This window comes from Lithobates pipiens, unplaced genomic scaffold (assembly GCF_037356315.1).
Source record: "Lithobates pipiens isolate NorthernLeopardFrog02 unplaced genomic scaffold, aLitPip1_a1.2 Scaffold_1, whole genome shotgun sequence".
Taxonomy (NCBI): domain Eukaryota; kingdom Metazoa; phylum Chordata; class Amphibia; order Anura; family Ranidae; genus Lithobates; species Lithobates pipiens.
The window spans coordinates 163,313,670-163,340,534 of record NW_027507685.1 but is presented as its reverse complement, the minus strand read 5'-3'; the positions used below and the strand labels follow the sequence as shown (position 1 = coordinate 163,340,534).

At 41.3% G+C, this 26,865-nt stretch overlaps 1 protein-coding gene across 1 annotated transcript in view; it reads left to right on the top strand.

Annotated features, from left to right (window-relative positions):
- The window catches only part of PSMB7 (proteasome 20S subunit beta 7), a gene marked incomplete in the record, with an annotated part of 105,853 nt that overhangs the window by 9,169 nt on the left and 69,819 nt on the right, over positions 1-26,865 (top strand). Inside the window, 1 exon segment of the mRNA XM_077478838.1 lies at positions 22,951-23,066. Coding sequence (XP_077334964.1) covers positions 22,951-23,066 — 116 coding nt within the window.

Here is a 26,865-nt window from a genome sequence, read left to right as displayed (position 1 = left end):
GACCACCGTTATCGTACACAGGACCGCCTCCTGTAAAGAGGACTATCTCGGTTGTGGCAGCAGCTGCTGCCGTTACCGAGATATCCCTCTTCAAAAAAAAAGACGTATATTTACATGAGGAGGTCCTTAAGTGGTTAAATGTTTCATTTTAAAAGCAGCAGCAACCCTGCTGACCTTACATGGTTGCTAACATGACAGAACCCCTCTGATTTCACATTTAACTATTAGCAACCATGTAAAGTCAGCAGGTTTGCTGCTGCTTTTAAAACGTAACATCTAAACAGTCCGTCGGATTTACAAATACTGTATTTAAGCATATAAGTTCCGTTGTGGGTTGAAAATAACTGTGAAATCTAAAACTCTGCTGGGTGAACAAGATGTCCACTTGCCCCTTCTCACTATCAGTACTGTGCAGGAGTGTGGGGTCTAGCAAGATGGCGGCAACGAAACGTCAGTTCCTGACAAGATGGCTGCCGCTCCGGAGCTAGGCCGAAGCAGTGGCCTTTCCTAAGCCACGCGTTCTGCGGATTGCGTGGTGTGCCGATCCGAACAGAGTGACCCATTCGGATCACGGATCGGTGATGATCCGTTGCACCCCTATCAGCAGCCCTTTCCTCCCATGCTTTGTGTGAGGAAAGGAGAGACGCTAACCGGCAAGAATGTTAGTAAATTGTTTACACTGATCATCAGTACCCATTAATGCCACCCATCAGTCCTGCATTTCGGTGCCCCCTCCCCCCAATGTGTGCTCTGTTGGAAGTCAACTGTGAAGCTAACGAGCTCACGCCTCCACCAGGGGGGTTGGAGACGGAGCAGATTGGCTGTCTTCTCTCTCATTCCGTGCAAGAGAGCTGTCGGGTTTCCTCCCTTTACAACTCGGTGCTCCAGTGAGCGCTGTAGGGGCAGAGTCAGGGACTGACAGTGAAGACCAAGAGCTGAGCGATCAGCAGTCTTTGATCACTCTGTACTCGGCCTTAGAAGCGACTGGGGAAAGATGCAACATCGGCTCAATGTTTCATCCACCTAGGCGAGTATGATTTTTCTTTTATTTATTTTTCTGCAACCTGAACTTCTCTTTTAACAAATATAACAAACTGCTTTCAAAGTTGTATTTATTTATATTGTGATATACACATACCAAAAGGGAGCAATTAAGAGAGGTTCATTGTTTTGGATTTTCATATACTTTAAGGTTGCTGTAAGGGTCACACAGTTTAATTTTTATGTGACTTTACATCTCCTTTTACTCTTTACAGAAAAACTGGTTAAACTCTCCTGGCTATGCTTTTTAGCAGAAGCGTATAAACTGCAAAAGTAGCTGGGCAACACTCCAAACCCTTTAGCTGAGAAGGAAGCTCACAAGTGCATTTCAACTGTGTTTTTACGTGCTGGCATAGGTTTTGGCATTGAACATGCAGCATAAGGGTAACGTTTAGGAAATGTGGGTGAAGCTTTCCTTATTTTTTCGCGAATCAAAGATCTACTTTAAAGCTAGCCAAGCATGTTATCGTTGCATTCTACTATTAGTAGATATGAAACATGAATTGTTAGAGATGGAAATTATTTCAGTGTATTTAAAGCGTAATTCCGCTTATGTTGTGATAAAAACATTCTCTTCTGGGTGATCTATGTACATTGCAGGGATATTAACAAACTTTGTTGCAGATTCCTAACTTTTTGTTATTCTGAAGAAATCCATGTGTGTTTCTCTGTGCCCCTGAGCAGAGGAGTCTAATGTGAGTGTAGTTCATAATTATCAATCGGCTGCTTCAGGAGTCTGATGAGGAAACTTCTGGGCTTCATCCCTTTAGAGGTGTTCCTATTGGGAGTATCACACCAAAAATGACTTGTTGCAGGGGATGCCACAAATCTTAATGGTGTATGTTAGTGTAGACTTCTGGGAAAATTGGTGAGCCAATCACACAAGCAGCAAATGTTTCTGGGGGCGTTATGTACACTTTCTGTGTACAGAACACCTCCCAGGTGGTTCCATAGTAGATGAGGTTGAAAAAAGACAAGTCCATCAAGACCTGTGTGTGTGCCAGTATTACATCGTATATCCCTGTATGTTGTGGTCGTTCCGGTGCTTATCTGATTCGTTTTTTGAAACTCCCTGCAGAGACCACCGCCTGTGGAAGGGAACTCCACATCCTTGCCTTTCTTACAATAAAGAACCCTTTACATAGTTTAAGGTTAAACCTCTCTTCTCATTTTAATGAGTGGCCACGTGTCTTGTTTTAACTCCCTTCCACTAAAGTTTTCTCCCTATTGTGGGGTCACCAGTACAGTATTTATAAATTTAAATCTTATCCCCCCTCAAGCGTCTCTTCTCCAGAGAGAATAAGTTCAGTGCTCGCAACCTTTCCTCATAACTAATATCCTCCAGAACCTTTAATGGCTTTGTTGCCCTTCTTTGTACTCGCTCCATTTCAAGTACATCCTTCCTGAGGACTGGTGCCCAGAACTGGACAGCATATTCCAGGTGCGGCCGGACCAGAGTCTTGTAAAGCAGGAGAATTATTACTTTATCTCTGTAGTTGATCCCCTTTTTAATGCATGCCAATATTCTGTTTGCTTTGTTAGCAGCAGCTTGGCATTGCATGCCATTGCTCAGCCTATCTACTAGGACCCCCAGGTCCTTTTCCATCCTAGAATCCCCCAGAGGTTCCCCCACCAGTGTATAGATTGCATTCATATTTTTTGCCACCCAAATGCATTATTTTACTTTTTTTTTTTTTTTTTTCATTAAACCTCATTTGCCATGTAGTTGCCCACCCCATTAATTTGTTCAAATATTTTTGCAAGGTTTCCACATCCTGCGGAGAAGTTATTGCCCTGCTTAGCTTAGGATCATCCGCAAATACAGAGATTGAACTGTTTACCCCATCCTCCAGGCCATTTATGAACAAAATAAATAGGACTGGTCCCAGCACAGAACCCTGGAGGACCCCACTACCCACCTCTAACCATTCAGAATACTCCCCATTTATCACCACCCTCTGAACTCGCCCTTAAAGCTAGTTTTCAATCCATGTACTTGCCCTATGGTCCATGCCAAGGGACCTTATTTTGTGCAGTAAACATTTGAGGAACTGTCAAATGCTTTTGCAAAATCCAGATACACCACGTCTACGGACGTTCCTTTATCTAGATGGTAACTCGTCTCTTCATAGAAAGTTAATAGATTGGTTTGGCAAGAAAAATTCTTCATGAATCCATGCTGATTATCGCTAATAATTTCGTTATTACTAAAATCTTGCATACAGTACCCTCTCATCAGCACCAAGAGCTTGTATACTATTGATGTTAGGCTAACTGGGCTGTAGTTCCCAGGGATGTATTTTGGGCCCTTTTTAAATATTGGTGCTACATTGGCTTTTCTGAACCAGCCGGTACCATTCCAGTCAGTAGACTGTCAGTAAAAATTAGGAACAATGGTCTGGCAAGTACCCTCAAATGCAAGCCATCTGGTCAAGCTGATTTATTAATGTTAAGTTTCCCAAGTCTAATTTGAATTCTGTCCTTTAACCATGGAGGTGTTTCCTGTGATGTGTCATGAGGATAAACACTGCAATTTTGGTTACTGAAGCCCCCCGATTCCCTCGTGAAGACTGAGGAGAAGAATAAATTCAATACCTTCGCCGTCTCTCCTTATTCTTTATAGGGCCAATATGGTCTGTCCTCCCCTTTTTTACTGTTAACATACTTAAAGAATTTATTTTGTTTTCTTTTGGCTCTCCTCTCTCTTAGCCACCCTGATTGCACCCTTACATTTCTTGTTGCATTCTTTATAAAAGCTGAATGCTGATGATGATCCCTCAGCCTTGTATTTCTTGTAGGCCTTCTTTTAAATGCATTTCTATATTGGAGTTAAACCATCCAGGACTTTATTTTTTTTTAGCTCTTTTAAATATATTATTCAATGGAATGCATTGGCTAATGCCCTTATTTAATATTTTATTAAAGCAAACCCATCTCTCCTCCGTGTTCTTTGTTCCTAAGATTTTATCCCAATTTATGCCTTCTAGCAAGGTTTGTAGTTAGGCAAGTTGGCTCTTTTGAAATTCAGTGTCTTTGTATTCTCCTTTATGTTTACTATTTTTGTGATTTTATACGGAAGCCAATTGACCTGTGATCGCTTTTCCCTAAATTGTCCCATATTTCTACATCTGTGACCAGGTTCTGTATTGGTAATCTGTAGCTCCAATATTGTTCTTTTTGTTTTCTGATGCGTCTACCATGAAATTGTCCTGCAGGACATTTAGGAACTAGCGAGCCTATAACACTTCACATCCTAGCTGCCAATCCAGCTTGTGATAGCATATCTGTCCCTCCCCCCCCCTTCAATAAGGGGGCCTATAGCATACTCCCAGTAGTATTTTCCCCTTCGCTTCATCCCTTTGGAGCTCTACCCATAAGGATTCCACCTCCTCCCTAGCTTCCTTAGTGATGTCATCTCTCACATTCACTTCTACATTATTCTTGATGTATAGGCATACCCCTCCCCCTTTTTTACCCTCTCTATCCCTGCGATAAAGGGTATACTCTTGAATGGTTGCCAGCCAATCATGAGAGCTGTTCTCTGAAATTCCCACAAAATCCAAATCCTCCTTGTACAACAGTATCTGTAGTTCACCCATCTTGTCCACCAGGCTCCTGGCATTGGTGAACATGCCACGTAGTTTAGACCGGTCGCATGCTATCCTTTTATTGGGTATTTTGCGATTGCAACTAGGACTTGTTACTATACTTTGGGTTTATGCGCTTTAGTCAACCTACCACTAATGCTCCCAATACTACCCCCCCCCCCGGAATATGTTCCGCTCTGACTGTCTCTACCTCTGGGCCCTGATACAAAGTGAATTGAACTTTTTTTCATACAAGTACATGGTACAGCAGACATATTTCATACTTGTTAAAATGGCAACTTTGCGGTGAAATAAAAAAAAAAAAATATTCTAAAACAATTGTGACAAATTTCAACTTCAAAGAGCTCGCCATGCCTCTCGCTAAAAAAAACCCCCAATAAGCGTATATCGATTGGTTTGCGCAAAAGTTAAATTTGTCTACAACTATGAGAGATATATACTAGAGCTGCATGATTCTGGCTAAAATGAGAATCACGATTTTTTTTTGCTTAGAAGATGGATCACAATTCTCGCGATTCTCGCGGCGTAACATCTTTCACATTAAAACCAAAAAATTTTGCTAACTTTACTGTGTTTTTTTTTTTTGCAATTGCATTTGAAAGACTGCTGGGCAAACATAGTGTGACAAAATATTGCAGCATTTGCCGTTTTATTCCCAGGGTCTCTGCTAAAATGATATATCTATACACACACACACATACATACATTTTTTTTTTTTATTAATGTTTGGGGGTTCCAAGTAATTTTCTAGCAAAAATTATTGATTTTAACTTAAGAAGTGTCAGAAAAAGATTTAGACTTTTAAGTGGTTAAACTTCCTGCATTTACACTGGTTGAAAGCTTGGCAGACTGCCCAGATTATTTGTTTACACAAGAAGTTCTATGCCTTTGATCTAAGAAATTAGTTACAATGTTTCATGCAAGTTCTAAATTTGGCAGATTGCCTGGGATGCTTTATTTTGACAGCTGAGTGAGCAGATCATCTCTCTATTCTCAGTGGGAGAGATCGTCAGAGGAGAGAATCGAGATCGCGGTTTTATAACGATTAATCGCACAGCTCTAATATATACCGTATTTATCGGGGTATAACACGCACAGGTGTATAACACGCACATTCATTTTAAGAGGGAAGTTTCAGGAAAAACAAATTTTTTTTGTGTTGGCGTATAACACGCACATGCTATTTGCACCCTATTTTAATGGTGAAAAAGTGAGTGTTATACACCAATAAATACAGTTATATGTGTGTGTGACGATAATAATAATAATAATTTTATTATTTTTTGTTTGGGTACAGCGTTACACGACCGCGCAATTGTTGGTTAAAGCAACCCAGTGCTGTATCGCAAAAAATGGCCTGCTCATAAAGGGGGTAAATCCCTCTGGGGCTCAAGTGGTTAAATAAGTGTTCACTGTAGGCTTGAAGATTACATGAAACCCCCAAACAATATATATTTTCTGAAAGCAAACACCCTAGAGAATAAAATAGTGGTAGTTCCAATTTTATGTCACGATATTAGTGCAACTGTTTAGGAAACGCAACATTTCAGTAAAATATACACCAAAGTAAATTTTGGAGCATACAAACGCAATAAATTAATAGATTTTTTGGTAAAATGTAAAAGATCAGGTTGCACAGAGTAAATGGATACCCAACATGTCAAGTCTTAAATTTGCGTGAAACGGGGACAAACTTTAGTACTCTGAATTCGTTTTAGCGTTGACCAGGAATAACGGGGCCAGAATTATTGTTCTTGCGTGTGTGCGGTGAAACACATGGTACAATTTAATGTTTTGGTGTGTAGGCTCCTCCAATGCTTACATTCATACATGTGAGAGGGGGGAGACTCAAACATTTTTTTTTTTTTTGTTTTTTTTTTTTTTTTTGGTGGAAGATTCTAAGTGCTTTGATGGAGATTTATTCTTCCTCTCCCCCACCCACCCCCCCATGACTGGCCCTCCTTTTTTTTTTTTTTTTTTTTTTTAATGGAACATTGGGGTTCGAAGACTAATGTCAGTGAAAAATGATGTGGGGACCTGGAGATGTTTTGGGGCCAAATCACACTGACTTTTAGCGTGCTGATGTCCGTTCACATACATTTTGTATTTTAGCGTAACGCACCATTTTGGTATGAATAGGACACATTCGAAATTTGTTTGTTCAGATGTCCGTCCCTTGATCTGCGGTTTACACCTGCACTAAAACGCACTGGTGTGAATTGGATGGTTGTTGGGCCCTCTCCCCTCTACCTGCTGGCATCCACCCTGCCGGCCCTGTGTGCACAGCCTGGGAAGCGTGACGGGGGAGCTTGGGGGACCAGCAGTTGCCAATGATGTGCCGCCCCCCCCCCCCCCTTTTACCTCTTGCGATATTTACAATACATATCTAAGGAGGCACAGTGGACAAAGTGCATGTCGCTTGCCTAGGCGAGTGTGCGTGGGGGCAGTCCAAAGATATATTTTTTTAAAAGCCTTATTTGCACAGAGGGGGTTGGAGAGGAAGCAACATTAAATAAGGGTGAAGATCGGCTTTTAAATCGGTAGTTAACTGCGGCTGTTGTGAAAAAAAAATACACTTGCAAGGCAACGGCATAATGTACTAGTATGCATTACATACTAACAAATTATGAAATACTCATCTTGGAACTAAGCCCTCCAGTACTGTGCTGTCTCTGCTGAGAGGGTTGACCCTTAAGTGCTTCTTTTGGCTCCCTTACATATGTTGTCTGTGACTGACCCTTCTTAAAGGTTTAATAAAGCCTGTTGCACATGTTGGGATATACACTTTGTACAGGTCAGGGATAGAGGTCGACCGATATATCGGCCGATATTTGCCGTTTTTTAAATAATCGGCATCGGCCGATTGTGCTGATAAAAAGCCGATTTAGAACTACAGCTGGACTTTGAAATGACTTCTGTATAGAAGTCAATGTGAGTTGCCTGAGTTGTCATAGCAACACTTTCCTCCTCTCTGGGCAGACTGCCAAGAAAAGAACTAAATGATACAATGTTTACACTTCTGAATGAATGAAGTCATCTCTGTGTAGAAGTTCTCAGTTTAACCATTTAAAGACTAAATCTTTTCTGACACTTGTTGCTTACAAGTAAAAATCCTGTATTTTCTGCCAGAAAATCACTTAGACCCCCAAAAATTATATATGTATTTTTAGCAGAGATCCTAGGGAATAAAATAGCAGTTGTTGCAATATTTTATGTCGCATGGCATTTGCACAGAGGTCTTTCAAATGCAAGTTAGCCCATTTTTTTTTTTTTTCGTCCAAAAGTTTTGACTACCTGTTTTTATTTAATACATAGGTTTTTTTTTTTTTTTATCTAAATCATACATACAAGTAAACTAATTGGAGGTTTGTTTTGTTTAATAAATGTTTAAATGTAAGAAATTTTCTGTATCACTTATGAAGGCTGCTTTCACACTGGAGCGTTGATGGTAAAACGTAAGTTTTAGCGGCTCTTTACCATAATTTTAGCGGTGCTATTTGGCTGCTAGTGGGGCACATATAACCCAGCTAGCGGCCGAGGAAGAGGTTAAATGCGCCCATGAAGCACTGCTGCCAAATCGCATTGCATGCGCTTCGGCAGTGGTGCCCATTCATATCAATGGGCAGGAGTGGTGGAGAAGCGGTATACACCACTCCAAACGTGCTGCTTGCAGGACTTTTTTTTAAGATCCTGCCAGCGCATCGCCTCAGTGTGAAAGCACTCAGTCTTTCACACAGACTGCAGGGGAGCCATTTTGCAGGCACTTTACAGGCGCTATTTTTAGCCCAAAATCGCCTGAAAAACGCCCAATGGGAAAGGTGTGTTAGATCAAGGGGGATTAAAAAAAAAAAATAATAAATAAAAAAGGAAAAAAATAAATAAAATAAAAATCGGCCTAACATATCGGCCCAAAAAAATCGGCATCATATATCGGCTATCGGCCGCCATGATTTCTAAATATCGGCATCGGCCAGAGAAAAACCCATATCAGTCGACCTCTAGTCATGGATTCAGTTTGGGGAAAAGTCCTTCACTTGAGACTTTCCCACTTGTTATTTACAGTGAGGGAAAAACGCATCCCCTGCTGATTTTGTAGGTTTGCCCACTGACAAATTATCAGTCTATAATTTTAATGGTAGATTTATTTTAAGGCCCCTTTCACACTGACGGACCATTCAGGTCCACCTGTCAGTTTTGTCGGCGGACCTGAACGGGCGCTCCATGTTTGTCTGTGGAGCGACGGATGTCAGGGGTGACCTGTCCACTGACATCTGACCTGGTCCGTTCTACTAAAATCAGACGAATGGCCCTACGTTCGCATCCGTCCCTATCGGGTGAGATCTGATGAAAATGGACATGCTGTCCGTTTTCGTCCGATCTCTCCATAGAAACCAGCGGCACTCAACAAGCCCCTTCCCGCTCAGTGAGCAGAGAGGGACCTGTCATCCGCCGGCTCAGCAGAGATCAACGGAGAGATCTCCTGCTGCGCTGGCATACTCTATCGCAGCGGATCCGCCTCGTGGGAATGAAGCCCAACCGTGAGACTGAATAACAACAATCCCAGAAAAACGCATTTCAAAAAAGATGTAAATTAACATTTTAGTGAGTGAAATAAGTATTTGACCCCTTTGTAAAACATGACTTAGTACTTGGTGGCAAAACCTTTGCTGGCAATCAGAGGTCAGACGTTTCTTGTAGTTGGTCACCAGGTTTGCACACATCTCAAGAGGGATTTTGTCCCTCTCCTAGCCATTAAAACGGAGTTCCAGCTATAAATTTTTTATTTTTTACAAGCTGTGTGTGTGTGTGTGTGTGTGTGTGTGTGTGTGTGTGTGTGTGTGTGTGTGTGTGTGTATATACGCACGCAGTAACAGATATCAATAGTTCCTGATGTGTTCAGTAATCAATTCAAAATGTACAGAGTATGTTGTCATCGATCTTGTGGCCATTTCCATCTTAGCTATGGGCATGTGAAGTCCAGTTGATTTCTCTTCCTGGTTTTCCTGAGAGAGGTGCATGCTGGGTATCTTGCACATGCGCAGTTAAACGGTGCTCATAGCGCCTTTAGTTTGTATAGCTACCAATTCCATAAAAGGCTGCTGGGGAAATGGGTACCTCCCAAGAGGCCAGGGGAGTCAGGAAGAGAAGTAGGACCACCGTGGAATAGGAAGTAGGCAGATTAGGAAGTCTGCCTAGTAACAGGGTCTTTCAGAAAAGTAAAATTTTTTATTTATTTTAATAAAATTATTTTTATTACATTTAAAAGAAAGCTAATAATGTGATTTATTTTTAGGGTGGACCTCCCCTTTAAGGTTTTGAGGCTGATATTTGGTAACTCGAACCTTCAGCTACTTCCACATTTTCTATGGGTTTAAGGTCTGGGGACTGGCTAGTCCACTCTGACCTTAATGTACTTCTTTTTGAGCCATTTCTTTTTTGCCTCTGGTCATGTGTTTTGGGTCATTCTCATGTTGCAATACCCATCCACGACCCATTTTCAATGCTCTGGTTGAGGGAGTTTCTCCCCCCAAGATTTGACAGTACATGGCCCCGTCCATTGTCCCTTTTCATGTGGTGAAGTCCTGTCCCCTTAGCAGAAAAATGCCCCCAAAGCATAATGTTTCCTCCACCTCCCATGTTTTACAATGATGGTGTTCTTGGGGTTACAGACAGCATTCCTCCTCCTCCAAACACAGTTGAGTTGATGCAGAAGAGCTAGACTTTGATCTAATCTGACAAAAACACTTTCACGCGGTTCTCCCCTGAATCATTCAGCTGTTCATTAGCAAACTTCAGATGGGCCTGTACATGTACTTTCTTGAGCAGGGAGACCTGGCAGGTGCTGCAGGATTTCAGTCCTTCACAGTGTAGTATATTACCAATTGTTTTCTTGGTGAGTCTGGTCCCAGCTCCCTTGAGGTCATTGACCAGATTCTCCTGTGTAGTTCTGAGTTGATTCCTCACCATTCTTATGATCACTGAAACGCCACGAGGTGAGATTTTGCATGGAGCTCCATACCAAGGGAGATTAAGTTATTTTGTGTTTCTTCCATTTACGAATAATCGCACAGACTGTCTCCCACTCACCAAGCTGCTTGGTGATTGGTCTTGTAGACCATTTCATCCTTGTGTAGGTCTACAATCTTGTCCCTGACCTCCTTGGTCTTGGCCATGCTGGAGAGATTGGAATCTGCTTCTGTGGACAGGTGTCTTTTATCCAGGTAACGAGCTGAAATTAGAAGCACTACCTTTTTTAAAGAGGAAGTAAACCCTGGTGGGTTTTACGTCCTCTTTATTTCCCTGCAAAGCATAATGGGCTACTATACATTGCATAGTAGCCCATTATGTTTCACTTACCTGAAACCGAAGTCCACAATGTCTGTTGTCCCCATGAGCAGGGAGCATCCATTTTTGCCCCTCTTCCTTCCAGGGCTGCGATCCGGCTCTGTGACTGGTCGGAGTCACGTGATGTCACTCTTGCGCATGCGCTCAGAAGCCACCAGTCACGGTATGACCCCTAGTAGAAACACCACGTTGTGCCCTTTTCTAAAGGGCGTATGCGCCGTAGTCGTCGGCGCTCAGCTTTTTGGTAATCCTCTCCTAAACCTTGGAGGTTTAGGAGATATTTCAAGCTATTTTAAGACTTACCTGTAGGTTAAAGTGGCTGTACAGGGTGTACAACCACTTTAAAGAAAGTGTTTCTAATCTCAGCTCATTAACCTATAGAGAACACCTGGGAGCCAGAAATCGTTCTGATTGATAGGGGATCAAATACTTTATTTCACTCAAAATGCAAATTGATATATAACTTTTTTTTTTTTTTTTTTTTTTTTTTAAATGTGTTTTTCTGAATATTTTTGTTCTGTCTCTCACTGTTAAAATAAACCTGCCATTAAAACTATAGACTGATCATTTCTTTGTCAGTGGGCAAACGTACTAAATTAGCAGGGGATCAAATAGTTTTTTCCCCTCTGTATAATCAACTGTAAGCATTTATAAATTTAGTCTTAGTACTGTATGTACTGCAGAGGTAGTTTGTCACTGAAGGTATCCTAGAATGTTTAACAAGGAGATAATTCCCTTAAAGTAATAGGTAAAACATGGCTTGCTTTTCCATTAAAAAAAAAAAAAAAAGCCTAGGCCTTTCAAAATGCGTTGCTCTATTTGTATATTACTTATGTTAAATTCCATTTTCCTTCTCAAACACATGAAGAAATGTTATGTGACCATGTGGACAGGTTATGGACATTTAAATAGTTACATTGGGGTTCATTTACTAAGAATTTGGAGAAGCACAAATATTAGACTCCTAATTGCACCTACTTGAAACGACTAAGCCTTCAGTGTGGAGAACGGAGAATCGCCATCCATTAGGCGAAAGCCTATTAGAAAATGTCAGGTCAGGATAGTCCCTATTCCATTATAGAAGATGCCAAACTTGGTACCTAGAGAGCATAGGACTGCAGGATTTACCCAATATCCGTTTTGTGTGTAAAAAAATAAACAATTGGCAAATGTGGTTGATGGTAAAGATATACATTTTTCTTTCCTGTTTTTGTAGTGTGTTTTTAACATGTTCTTCAAACAAATCCATTTTTTTAATAAATAGAGTAATGCATACTTTTTTCTAATGTTTAGTATATCTATAAAAAATAATGAAGTTATAGCTCCAGTATATGACACATTTTTTCATGTCAAATTTGAATTTTATTAGAATATCTACTTATAATTTTATATATCTTAATTCTTGACTCATGGTGCTACTATATATTCTAGTTTAACACCAATATATTCTAGTTAATACCATGGGCAGCACAGTGACTTGGCACTTCTGGATAGCAGCACTAGGGTCATGGGTTCAAATCCCAACCATGACATCAGAACGTGTTTTTCCAAACATGCTCGTGGTGCAAAAAGCTGTGGCTGATGTAGGTGGGCTATAAGATGTGTCTTAACGTTATATTAAAACAAACTTTAATCGCATCTCTTACCTTAACAGAAATTTCCCCTTCCCCACTTAATTTGCCCAACCTGTCTCTTTTGTATGTGCATTTAGTTTACTCATTTGCAGCTACTGTACTGTCCCTTAAAGCGGAGCTCCACCCGAATTATAAAAAAATCTCCCTAATATTTCTCGCTGTGAAATATAAAGAGGACCTGTACCTTTTCTTGTAACTTTTTCAGTCTTTTGTTACTGGCCATTTCCGGGTTCTGGTCGCTGCGGGGATGCAGCGGCTAGGTGGACACTTCCTTTGTGCCACAATGTCTCCTGGGAACCTGAGTTGTTGGAGCTCCAATTTGAATTAACTGCGCATGTGTGAGATCGGCGCTGGAACGGGTGGTGCATGCTGGTCCATCAGCAGCACAGTGTCCCGGAAGAGGATGCCTGTGGGCTTCACATGCCCACAGGCAACATGACAACCAGCAACATAACGTTTTGAAGTCTTTATATGTGCAGAAAACCGGCAGCAGGAGAGTTTAAAAATGGAACAAGTGAGTGATAAATTTTAATATAATAACCGTTGACAAAAAAAAAAAAAAAGCTTGGAGACAGTGGAACCCTGCTTTAAGGGCCAGTTTACACCACATGCAGTCCAGTGTTTTTTTTTTTTTTTCCAATGGAATAGTTCACATCAGTGTTGTCAATGCCAGGGAAAAAAAGTAGAACCTGCTGCATTTTTCTTCCACTGGACTGTACTGGAACGCATCAAAAACGCACTGGACCCTAGTATAGTAGGGGGGGGGGGGGGACAAGAAAAAACAAACTTGGAATGCATCCGGAACTGCACCAAAAATGCACTGGGACTCATCAAGAAGACATTAAAATTAAAATGGAACAGATCTGGAGTGCGTTTTTTGTGGCGTGAACCAGCTCTTGGTGCAGAGAAAAAGCACACGGAACTGCATCTGGTGTGAACTTGCACTAAAATCAACTCTCAATTACCTCTTTAGTTACAGGCACTGTGAAGAGGTTAATTCTCAAAGATTACAACAGATGTACAAAAAAATGCAGCTCCTCTCCCCCTCATTCTTCCAGCAGCAGGGGCTTATAAGTAAACAGTTGTTTTCAGCACTTCAGAAACTCGCTGTACCACACTTCAAAGGCTTGAGGATGAATTGCTCCACAGTGCCTTAGATTTAGAGGTCGGTGAGCACTTGGTACGAAGCTCCTACCAGCCCTTCACTTAAAGCTGTCACGGGACATCCCTGTGTGCAGTGCTAAAATGAAGGCCAGTTGCACACTGTTCTCTTGGAAGTGGGGACAGTTACAGCCCCCCCCCAGAAAGGTGCTAAATGTGGCACTGGTGGGGTCAGATAAGCAGAGCTTCCAATTTTGGGTAGAACGCCACCTTAAGCCCTATACACGAACAGTTATCTTTCATGCAACCCACTGTACTAACCATGCAAGGTTAGTTCAGCGATTGTCTCCTGACATTCGACCTATGTGTACCCATCTTTAATGAAGGGCCCTGTTTGTGTTCTCTCACAATGACAGTATAGTTTTAAGTTAATGCTCACTTTGAATTGAATGCATTTGCATCAATTATACTGTTTTTTGCTTGTTTTTGTTTTACTCTAATGGTATATTTGCTTAGCTAAAAAGATAAAGATTCCCCCTAACAGTCTAAATAGTTTTGGGCGGGCGTTCAATGTCGATGTTCATAAGGACGTATGTACTAGAGGGTAATGTGTTTAAAACACTTTCACTCCGGGCTCAGCAGTACCAAGTCTCCGAAGACTGGGAATGAACACATACCTCTATATACATCTTGTTGACAGCCAGTGGAGAGAAGAACTTAGACCCCACTGAACAGGAAACAATATTCAAACTGTGTTGACAAATGATAATGTTTCCAGTTCTCTGGGTTCCTACGCATCAGCCATTGTTCTAAAGCTTTACTTTACAGCAATGTGAAGGCTTGTCGGTATTTGAGATTGAATTGCTTCTCGTTGTGTTCATTTGTCTGACAAGAAAAAGCAAGCAGGGGAAAGGCTCTGCATGGCAGCTCCACCATGAAATATTTATACCAATTGTAGCAGCGGAACAGTTTAATTCTGCTAGAAATTTTCAGCGGCTCTAGGCAGACACCATACATCACTGCATGAAAGCAAATCGGAAAGTGTACATCATTTTAAAGTTTTAAGGAAAGGCCTCTGGCTTAGTGTCAAGCATCAGACTTTCGCAAATCAGTTATCTCGGACTACTTTTGGTTTTAGCAAGTATGTAAAAAGGTGTCATATTAAAAGGAGCTTTGTGCCATTTACACAGATGAGAAATCGGTTTTATGAAGATAAATCTGCTTTGTGTTTGCTAAAGTGAGTCCTTTCTCAGTGTATGACATTAGACTTGATTTAGCACTTTGTGCTTTTTCATGTGTTTAAATCATTGGAAGTTGTCTGCAGCACTTTATAGCACTGTTGTACTTTTATATATCAATGTCAATAATGACTGTTTTTGCCCCACTACTCGAATTCAGGCTTGCAGTGTAAAAGTTTGACTATCTGATTACTTTGGGACTATAACCGAAAGGTGTTAGCAATGAGTAGGGATGAGCGAACCATAAGCTTGGTTTGCCGTATGTCTGCAGACTCCAAACACAGCACTGAACCCTTTCAAAATTTGTTGAAGGTGGATGTCGTAAAATGTTTTTTGCCCTTTGCAAGCAAGAGGTTTGATTTCATGCATCCAAAACCTACTTTCACACTGGGGCAGGCGGGCGCCGCTTTACTGTAACTTTACCGGTGCTATTCAGCCACTAGCGGGGTGGTTTTAACCCCCGCCAGCGGCTGAGAAAGGGTTAAAACCGCTGCTGCAGTATGTTTACGGCGCTTCCCCATTGTTTTCAATGGGAGGGGGTCGCTTTAGGAGCAGTGAATACAATGCTCCTATAGCGCTGCAAAGACACAGCTTGCAGGACTTTTTTGACCATCCTGCACGCACACCGCTCCAGTATGAAAGTAGCCTAAAGGTCAAGACTGATAAACATACCTTAACCCTTTCCCTGCCCACGACTTGTTTTAATTTTCTCCCATGCTCAAAAAATCATGTTAAGGCTGGTTCACACCCAAAAAAAAAATGCAATCCAGATCCATTCTGAATGTGTATTTGATGCTATTCCAGATGCTTTTCTTTTTATTTTTTCACTGTCTGGGGTCCAGTGTATTTTTGATGCATTTTTACTGTTTTTTTTTTTATTTTTTTATTTTTTATTTTTTTTGTGGAACTGGAAAGCCCTGGAACTAACTGCACTGGTGTGAACTATGTAATAGAAAAACATATAACCTACATTTGATGCAGAAAAAACACACCGGGCTGCATGTGGTTTGAACTAGCTCTTAGGCCTGAACATTACCTAAAACTCCAAACATTATATATACTTTCTGAAGGCAGACCATGTGGGGATCAAAATTTTGTGCTAGTAAGAATTTTTTAATATTACTTGATATGTGCATACATCCTTTTCATACATGGGTGCCCGTGATGGATGTGCTACTGTTCATATGTATGTGGGGAGGGCTCAAAATTATATTTTCTTGGTTGCGGAAGGAGAGGTAAAGTGCTTGGGTACAACTTCATTTTTTGACACTTTTTTTTTTATTTTTATTTTTTTTCTTCTCTAAAACTTCATATCTCATAGGGGTTCAAAAAGTTCCCTGTGTGATATAATTTCTGTTTTATAGGTTTTCTTTAATGAAATATCAGGAGCCTATTAGACCCCTTATTTCTCGCCTGCCCTCCATTAAAGCTAATGGAGCACAGGTCATGCTCAATTTGTTTCTTCCGAGACCACAGTGGCCAGGGAAAGTGGTATCAGAAACTGAAATTGAGCTGCTAAACATTAATTCTGGGTTCTTCTCAGCTAGGGGATATCGGTGAAGGAATGTACTCTGGTCTCTCTCCATCCAGTGACATCTGCCATGTGACAGAGTCCAGAAGCATAGTGAAGGGGCACTCTTTCCGAGGCCAGAAAGCGATCGGGCAGCTGTACAGCCATCAAATCACTTTAATCAGAAAGCCAGCAGTCAGGTTGTGAAATATATGCACAGTGCCAGCTGCTGTAGACTCTGCAAGTGTGTTTAAACCACCTCCACCACCGCCCCAGCTGCACTGATGTTTAATAACCCGTCTAGAGCATGCCTTAAATCTGCATGTGAAGTAATACGACAGTATGAGTTAACACTTTCACAGAGCCATAAAAACAATGGAATAAAACTGGTGCAGTTTCACCTTTTTAGAATACATACCTTTTAAAATCAGAGCCTTACAGTGCCTTGTGAAAGTATTCGGCCCACTTGAACTTTTCAACCTTTTGCCACATTTCAGGCTTCAAACATAAAGATGTAAAAAAATATTTTTTTGTGAAGAATCACCAACAAGTGGGACACAATTGTGAAGTGGAACGAAATCTGTTGGATTTTTGAAACTTTAACTAATAAAAAAAAATGAAAAGTGGGGGGTGCAAAATTATTCGCCCCCCTTGCGTTAATACTTTGTAGAGCCACCTTTTGCTGCGATTACAGCTGCAAGTCGCTTGGGGTATGTCTTTATCAGTTTTGCACATCGAGAGACTGAAATTCTTGCCCATTCTTCCTTGCAAAACAGCTCGAGCTCAGTGAGGTTGGATGGAGAGCGTTTGTGAACAGCAGTTTTCAGCTCGTTCCACAGTTTCTCGATTGGATTCGGGTCTGGACTTTGACTTGGCCATTCTAACACCTGGATACGTTTATTTGTAAACCATTCCTTTGTAGATTTTGCTGTATGTTTGGGATCATTGTCTTGTTGGAAGATAAATCTCTGTCCCAGTTTCAGGTCTTTTGCAGACTCCTGTATTTGGCTGCATCCATCTTCCCCTCAATTTTAACCATCTTCCCTGTCCCTGCTGAAGAAAAGCAGGCCCAAACCATGATGCTGCCACCACCATGTTTGACAGTGGGGATGGTGTGTTGAGGGTGATGAGCTGTGTTGCTTTTACGCCAAACATGTCGTTTTGCATTGTGGGCAAAAAGTTCGATTTTGGTTTCATCTGACCAGAGCACCTTCTTCCACATGTTTGGTGTGTCTCCCAGGTGGCTTGTGGCAAACTTTAGACGAGACTTTTTATGGATATCTTTGAGAAATTGCTTTCTTCTTGCCACTCTTCCATAAAGGCCAGATTTGTGCAGTGTACGACTGTTGTCCTATGGACAGACTCTCCCACCTCAGTTGTAGTTCTCTGCAGTTCATCCAGAGTGATCATGGGCCTCTTGGCTGCATCTCTGATCAGTCTTCTCCTTGTCTGAGCTGAAAGTTTAGAGGGTCGGCCAGGTCTTGGTAGATTTGCAATGATCGATTGCACAGTGCTCCTTGGGATGCTTAAAGCTTGGGAAATCTTTTTGTATCCAAATCCGGCTTTAAACTTCTCCACAACAGTATTACGGACCTGCCTGGTGTGTTCCTTGGTCTTCATGATGCTCTCTGCACTTTCAACAGAACCCTGAGACTATCACAGAGCAGATGCATTTATACAGAGACTTGATTACACACAGGTGGATTCTATTTATCACCATCAGTCATTTAGGACAACATTGGATCATTCAGAGATCCTCGCTGAACTTCTGGAGTGAGTTTGCTGCACTGAAAGCAAAGGGGTCGAATAATTTTGCACGCACCACTTTTCAGTTTTTTATTTGCTAAAAAAGTTTAAAATATCCAATAGATTTCGTTCCACTTCACAATTGTGTCCCATTTGTTGGTGATTCTTCACAAAAAATTTAAATTTTATATCTTTATGTTTGAAGCCTGAAATGTGGCAAAAGGTTGAAAAGTTCAAGGGGGCCGAATACTTTCGCAAGGCACTGTATATAGACATTTGGGTTGGATGGCTAACAATGTAACTTCCCCTTCCTGAACCAAACCAGGCCACATGCTTTTAACATTGGGGCACACACCTCACTGGTTTGCTTATGAGCTGTGGGTCGGGAATGATTCTGCTCGTTGGAGTGAAAAAATAAGAGCACAAGTTTGGAGGATGCCAAGCTCATTTCTAATTGGGGAGGATACCCTGCAAGGCGAAGGGGATGGGCCACAAAGCTGCAGCAACTAGATGACAAGTCCCCCCCCCCCCATTGTTTTACAACCTGCAGCCGGTGAGTTACACTAACAAACGGACTTGTTTTTTGGCCAATTCACTGAACTGTAAACGGGCCATGTTCAGATCAGACCTGAACCTGAAACTCATCCCTAAAAATGGCACTATGATAACTCGGCCTATATGAGCAAGGGTTTTTTATTTTTATTTATTTTTTTTTTGTTTTTAAGTTACACTGTCATCATGTCAGATATTGTATGTTTAGAAATTGACTATAAGGCCCCTTTCAAACTGGGGCGGTGTGGGTGCCGGCACTAATGGCGCCATTTTACCCCACTGCTAGCAGCCAAGAAAGGGTTAAAACCACACAAAGCGCTGCTGGAGGGGCTCTTTGCCGATGGTATTGCCGCGCTGCCCCATTCATTTCAATGTGCAGGAGTGGTGAACAAGTGATGTATACACCACTCCTTCACCACTCCAAAGATGCTGCTAGCAGGACTTTTTTTTTTACCGTCCTGCCAGCGCACCGCTCCAATGTGAAAGCCCTCAGGGCTTTCACACTGGAGTGTGAGGAGCGGCTCTTTCAGGGTTCTTTTGCAGTCGCAATTTTTAGCACTGTAGTGCCTGCAAAGCACCCCAGCGTGAAAGGGGTCTAATAGTTAAGGAATTAAAATCTTGGTTCCAATTGGGGTAGGGCTGAAACAACTAATTGATTAATCGACAACTATTATTATAATAGATTAATCGGCCAGTAACATATTGGGGTTAGGAAAAACAAAACTAAAATGAGCCATTTATAGTACAAAAAGAGCAAATCGCTGCTGTAAATATAACTTTCACAGTTCTACAGTAAAAAAAAATGAACCCCTTACAGTAGTGATTATTTGCTTTTTTTTTTGTACTATAAAGGGCTAATTTTATTTTATTTTTATATTTTTTAACCCCATTAGGTTACTAAACGTCTTAGACCTGGTTCACATGTTTTTTGGTGCTTTTTGCTTTTGTTTTTTTTTTGTGTACTGTTAATTTACACGGTTTCCTATGGGACACATTCACATTTATGCTTTTTGTCAGCCGCTGTGTCAGGGATTGTTTTTTTTTTTTTTTTTTTTTAATGAAAAACGGGGCCTTTTTTGGTTCAGTATACTTCAGTGGAGAAGCTGCAGAAAAGCATGTAATGCATTTTTGCAACAATTTTTGTTTGTTTTTTAGTCTGCCCAACAACAAATTGTCCCAAAAAAAAAATCAAAATGCACTGCAGGAACAGATCAAAAGCAAACTGTATAGGTGTGTACTGAGCCTTATGCTGGCCACAGTGCTCAATTTTCAGAAGAGAATATTCATATGCAAAATCTTTGTACATTCACTGAATGAAAGAATGTCGATTTGACATTTTTCACTTGTTTTTAACATTGTTTTTTAAAATAAATGTCATTTCTGAACGAAAAACAACATACACTGTCGGAAAATTCTTTTGGCTGAGAAGTTTTCGATTTCCAAATTTTCCCGTCACAGTGGTTGAAAATGAATGTCAATTTGACCCCACTAACTATTAGAAAGTCAAAACAAAAAAAATTTCATTTTAAAGTGGTGTTTCCACAAAGCTTAAAAAAAAAAAATGTGAAAAAAAATATATATTTTACTCGCCTCTAAATGCCTGTTGCTAGGGGGTCCCTCGTAGTCTGTCTCCAGTGCCCGGGCACTGATATCACTTCCCCTTGGCACTGCACAGTCATCTGGGACCTGTCACGTGTCCCAGGTGACTGTGCGGCATATCACGAGCGGAGCAGGGAATGGGGGTCTTCGTTCACCCACGTCGCTCGACCATGGGACAGGTAAGTGTCCGATTTTATTAAGTCAGCAGCTGCAGTATTTGTAGCTGCTGACTTTTACTCCTTTTTTTTTTTTTTAGGGGGCACCCCACTTTAAGAAAGTAGGAAGACATTGTTTTTTAAATAATAAAAAAAAAGATATTTACCAGATTCACCCTTTAATAGTTTATACAGTATATCTCTTCTAATAGTATATACTGTATATCTCTTCTAATTAGTAGTGCACCGATGGGTTTTTTGGTGCCGATACTGAAAATGAAAAATACACTACACTAGGCCGAAAATACCAAAAAATTGCTGTTTTTAAAAAATATATTCATACAGGAGATGGTCAGAGACTGGGGACATGGCAACAGGAGATGCAGTCAGTTTCCTGTGTGGAAACTGACTGCATAGTGTTAACTAGAGCCATTGGAATACTTGGAAAAAACACTGCATGCATTTTGTGCAAAAAAAAAACGCATGGAACTGCATTTGGTGTGAACTGGTCCCGAGCAAGCTACCTGGTTCCATTTCAACAGACTTCTATTGGGAAGGATCATATCATTGCCTCTACTAGCAATAACAACTTAATCCTTCCCCATTCTATCACATGGCGATAAAAACCTAGCTGGGTCAAAATCTGTGTGTGTGTGTGTGTGTTTGTGTTTGTGTTTTTCTTTTTTTTATGGCCAATAAAGGGAGTACAGCCTTTGGCTTGTGACCTAGTTTTATATAGCATGACTATATTCACACAAGCGGCCAGAGGTGGATAGTTTGCCTGTTCAGAGGCGAACAAATGACTCTTCTGGACGCAGTAGCACTGTGGGCACATAAAAGTTGTGGATTAGCTGCGGACAAAACCCTGCAGTAATGCTAGCCCTGAGCACACGCTTTTCCACTCATGCAGCCTGCCTGTTCCCCCTCATGCAACTTGCCAGTGTCAGAATCCATCCTCACCCATGCCTAGATCAGAGCGACGATCTCAGAGTGTCCTTGAGCTGTGAAGTGAATTGCCCGGGCGACTGCAGTAACAACATCCCGCCTCCTGTAATTACATCACCCTGATTCAATGTCCTGCCATTGGAGCAGTGTGCCGTCTGTCACGGAAGGTGGGACATTGTTAATGCAACCGCCCGGGCAATTCAGTTCACAGCTCTGTGACACACGGAGATCGCCGCTCTGTAGGGGGGACTGGGGCTAGCCAGGAAAACTCCCCCGCAATGGGCAGCACCAGGGGGCGGGGGCCTGGCCAGGCCCCACCCCCCTTTTCGGCCCCATTATCGGCAAGATTTTACTTTCGGCAATGTGCCGAAAACGCCATTTTCAGCTGATATGTTTAGGCACCCAAAATTTCGGTGCATTCCTCCTCCTAATAGTTATGTACAGTATATCTTTTCTAATAGTATATACCATACATCTCTTCTGTCATTCTCAGAGTGGATTCGATATTTTGCTGGAGCTATAATATATAATGTTTAGTGATGTCCATATGCCCATTGTAGCTGATAACCTAGTCCTCTGAAGTTGCTCTTATTGATGGTCTCTTACTGGATCTTTGCCAATTTTTTCAGCAGCCTCACTGTGTACAGCACAGAACTAGTGGCCACCAGTATCCCTGCATTGTATGCGAATCATAACCATTTCAGTGCAGTACTATGTGCTGCATGGTCCACACTACCTGCAGTCTGTATAGACTTGGTCAGTACTCAGAACCCGGTATTGTGCAATACGTACTTTCCTACAATCATCATACTTTGATGCCACTTGAAAGTTTTAGAAGGGTTAATTTTGTCTTGTTCAGTGAACATGTTTTTTTTTTACTAGTTCACAATGTTAAAGTCTGTTCGGTAAGACACAATAAGTATCGTACCTAAACACCTGTCAAAACGTAGAATTAGCTACACTAAAAACACTGCATCTTATTTTAGCCCCCAGTCACACTTCTGAGGGTGATTTTGGGTGCGTTTTTTTTGGTGCGTTTTTTTGCACATCAAGTGCCATATAGGAGCTTAATTTGCACAGGATTGCACATAGACTTTCTTGCCGTGAACACATAAATCACATTGGTTACATGTGTTTTTGCACGCGCCCACTGAAGACTAAGTCAAATATACCCCAGTCTGCTTCAAAGGTACCTCATGTTTCATTTGTACTTCAGGCATTGAGCTAAAGACACCTGAATGCCCAAATGTGAAGAGGAACATTTTACAATCGTGGGGTTTGGCTTGTTGCGCATTTTGGAGCTTTAAGCTATAAAACTCTCAGGTGCAAGGGGCGATTCCTTTTTTGTTTTTTTGGGAAGTCCGTATTTCTTATTGTGCATTGAGTGACGTATATTCTACTGTAGTACAGGAAAGATTTCAGCTGACCAATTTCATAATGGTAACATTGTTTTTTTGTTTCTTGTTTGGCCAACAGGTATCAAGGCTACATCGGTGCTGCGCTTGTGCTTGGTGGAGTTGACTGTTCAGGCCCACATCTGTATAGCATTTACCCACATGGATCAACAGATAAGCTACCCTATGTTACAATGGGTGAGCACTTTTAAATCATTTAATCTATTTTTTCTTTTTCTTAAGAGATCATGGGTGAGATTGTGAATACTAAGTTATGTGATGTCAATAGAACATGCACCTTTACCCAGTTCCGTTCCAGGCCCCCCCTTTTTTTTTTTTTTTTAACAACTCTTGTGCTTCAGATATCAGTGGACCCTGAGCAGAAACTATAGCATACCGACCTCTGCTTTTCAACGTGACCTCTGGTGTCACCAAATGGCATTGTCTAAATATTCCTTTGGAGAATGCACTAAGGAGACGGAGGAAACAGTTGGTGGATTACTTACCCCTGCCTGATTTTTATTTTTTTATCTGGGTGACACCAAGTGCTTAGTTCAAAAGATGTACAATGTTTTTTTTTCAGCCATGGGATGTCTCCTCCTGTCTGGGGTTCTGGAAGCTGTGCCTCCTCCCTCCAAAATGGGAACATTTATTTTAGGTGCAGTTCTAATTCTTCACCCAACAAAAGGTTGCTCAAAACTGCTTGATTTTACCCCTCTCATTCTGATTTATGAATTGTTTTTAGAGATCCCCGGACTCCCCACGTAGACAAATTAGCCTCAACCCTCTTTAACGCCAGGGACTTAACTTAAAGTGGATGTAAACCCTCACATATATCCAGTGAAGTGAACAGCCTCAGATGATACACAGGGATGAAACAAATCCTCCTACATAAGTTTTACATGTATATCTGCTGTCTTCAGCTTTATATACAGTTTAGTGTTTTGAAAAGAGATAAGAAAACACTGCAGATATATGCGCCCAGCTCAAATTTCATGAATCGGGTTTACTTCCACTTTAAAATTAACTAGGTGGTATTTGACATTCTAAACTACTCTTAATTTAGTCTGCTTACTCTAATATCTGTAGATATTCCCATCTATCTGCAGGCTCGTTCCTCCACATCTGGTGGGAATTACATTCTGCTACCAGTTTCTGGAATAAGATGATCAAACTTTGTAATACTTTTCATCATGACAACATCGTTCCATCCCCTAAAGTCAGATTTACTTTGGACTCTACCTCTACCGCCAAAAAGTAATTCCTAGGATTCTTTCTCTTTGCTGTCAAACAATTTGAAGACATTGGATATCCCATTTATAGTAGAGTGGGCCTATCTAATGAATGACCTGGTACAATTTATAGTCATTGACAGACAACAACCTAGGCAACTTCCAAAACATTTGGTCCACTATGATCATCTATAAAGAAAATTTAAAAGTTCAGAGACCATAAAATTTTCTTACAAACTAAGCCGTCATTCACACTGACGAGAGTTTGAAATCACGGGAGTTCAGCTGAATTTGCACAATTTTAAGCCTGCATTTCAGTGTGAGTTTGGGGGCGATTTGAAAGACATCTGTGCGGGTTCATACACAGATGTCTATTGAAATCGCCTCCCAAAGTGATCAAAAGTAGTGCAGGAACTACTTTTGGCAATCGGTGCTACCAATTCGGACATTGCTGTTGCCGCAATAGGCTGCTATTTGGCATGCGGTTTGACACGTCAAATCAAGCCGACATGAACGGCACTAAGGATGCATGGACCCTATAGGCCAGCTGAAAGATAGTGTTACTCCATAGACGCATGTAACGGGCCTAGCCCCGACCTCCACTTCTTCCTCCCTGCATTTGATTAATATTTGTTCTGTTCATTTTTAGCAAACTTTTTAACAATCATAAAAATACAGACTAGACTATTACTTTGGATCAGCATTAAACTCTAAAGAACATTAAATATAAAATGTTCCCAAAGATATGTACAAAGGGGTGTATAAGAAAAAAACAGCTGGAGAGAGTGCCCCTGTACACAACTGAGCCATCTAAATACAGTGCAGACAAGTCTTCATCCTGGTGCTGACAAATGTCAGTTTGAGCGAGAGAAGGGGGCATTTGGGTATGCGTTTTGCCCAACATGCTAATCCTGAATATTGGTGGTGGGGAAACGGCCGCTGAAATGCCAATGTTGGAATTCCCTCCATCACTTGCAGTTTCGGAAACTCCTGCTTCTCATTCCTGCCCTCTTCCATCTACCTGGCACTGTGTAAAATAGTGTCAACTCTTCTCATTATCTCTATCCTCTCACTATGTATAGTAAGTGAGCGCTCCCTGCTGGAACTACTCTGGCAGTTAGCTGCAAAATGTCTCCTTAAGGTGTGCCCGCTACCCCTTCCCTTACTCTCCTTGCTCTTCACTTTCTTCCTAGGCAGCTTTGCCACAGGTCTGTAAGCTGCATCAGTGGCTTCTTCCCTGCCAGGTCCCAGGTGAGCTGCAAAAAGAGTTGCTGCTGGCTGTTGTCCAATAGTTGGCAAATGCTTGCCACTCCAGAGCAGCTCCTCTCCCCACACACCAGTCCCACCCTCTGCTCTCAACTTCCTGCAATAGCTGTCCATAAAAATAAATAAAAATTCCTCTGCTTATCCCTCTACCAATCAAGATAAACCAATTGATGCAAATTATTTCACAAATATTAAGCTGCAACCAAATAAGTCCGAACACAAGACTAAATGAGCAATTCAAAAAATAGGTGCGCTAATCTGATGAATAAACTATCGTTTTTGGATTATCACAATTTCTTTGTGTGGTTAACCACTTACAGACCGGACCATTTTGCTGGTCAAAGACCAGACCACTTTTTGCGATTCGGCACTGCGTCGCTTTAACTGACAATTGCGCGGTCGTGCGACGTGGCTCCCAAACAAAATTGACGTCCTTTTTTTCCCACAAATAGAGCTTTCTTTTGGTGGTATTTGATCATCCCTGCAGTTTTTATTTTTTGCGCTATGAACAAAAATAGAGCGAAATTTTGAAAAAAACGCATTATTTTTTACTTTTTGTTATAATATCCCCCAAAAATATATAAAAAAAAACTTTTTTTCCCTCAGTTTAGGCCGATACGTATTCTTCTACATATTTTTGGTAAAAAAAAATCGCAATAAGCGATTGGTTTGCGCAAAAGTTATATCGTTTACAAAATGGGGATCGTTTTATAGCATTTGTATTAATAGTTTTTTATTTTTTTATTTTTTTTTTTACTAGTAATGGCGGCGATCAGCGATTTTTTTTTTTTTTTTTTTTTTTTGTGACTGACATTGTGGGGGACCCATCGGACATTTTTGACACATTTTTGGGACCATTGTCAGTTATACAGCAATCACTGATATATAAATGCAGTGATTCCTGTGTAAATGACACTGGCAGTGAAGGGGTTAACCAGTGAGTGGCAGTGTAGGGGTTAAGTGTTCCTAGGGGTGTGTTACTAACTGTGGGGGGGTTGGGCTTTCATTTAGTGAACACTGATCTCTGCTCCAATCACATGGAGCAGAGATCGGCGTCACTAGTTGCTAGGCAGAATGGAGAAATGCTGTTTACACGGCATTTCCTCCATTCAGCCGTCCTGTGAGACGATCGCGGGGATGCCCGTGGCGATCGGGTCCCGCGACCGGACTCACGGGGGTCCCGACCAGCGCGGCATTGAAGATTGGACGTACCTTTACGCCAATATGCCTGCCCGTGCCATTCTGTCGACGTACATCGTCGTGCGCTGGTCGGGAACCGGTTGAGGTACATTAGATCATATGTGAATAAAAATGATTATTGAATACAAAAACCCTGTGAAAAAAAAAAATTCTTTCAAGAAAAATGTGTCCATACAGAAGTCCAAAAAACAAACTCTTATGGGAAGGGTTGACAATATCAACACCTAATTCTCTGATTAGAAAAACTGATGAACTATTGGCGGAGTCACTATTTGTGACGTCATCCCACATGAGCAGGC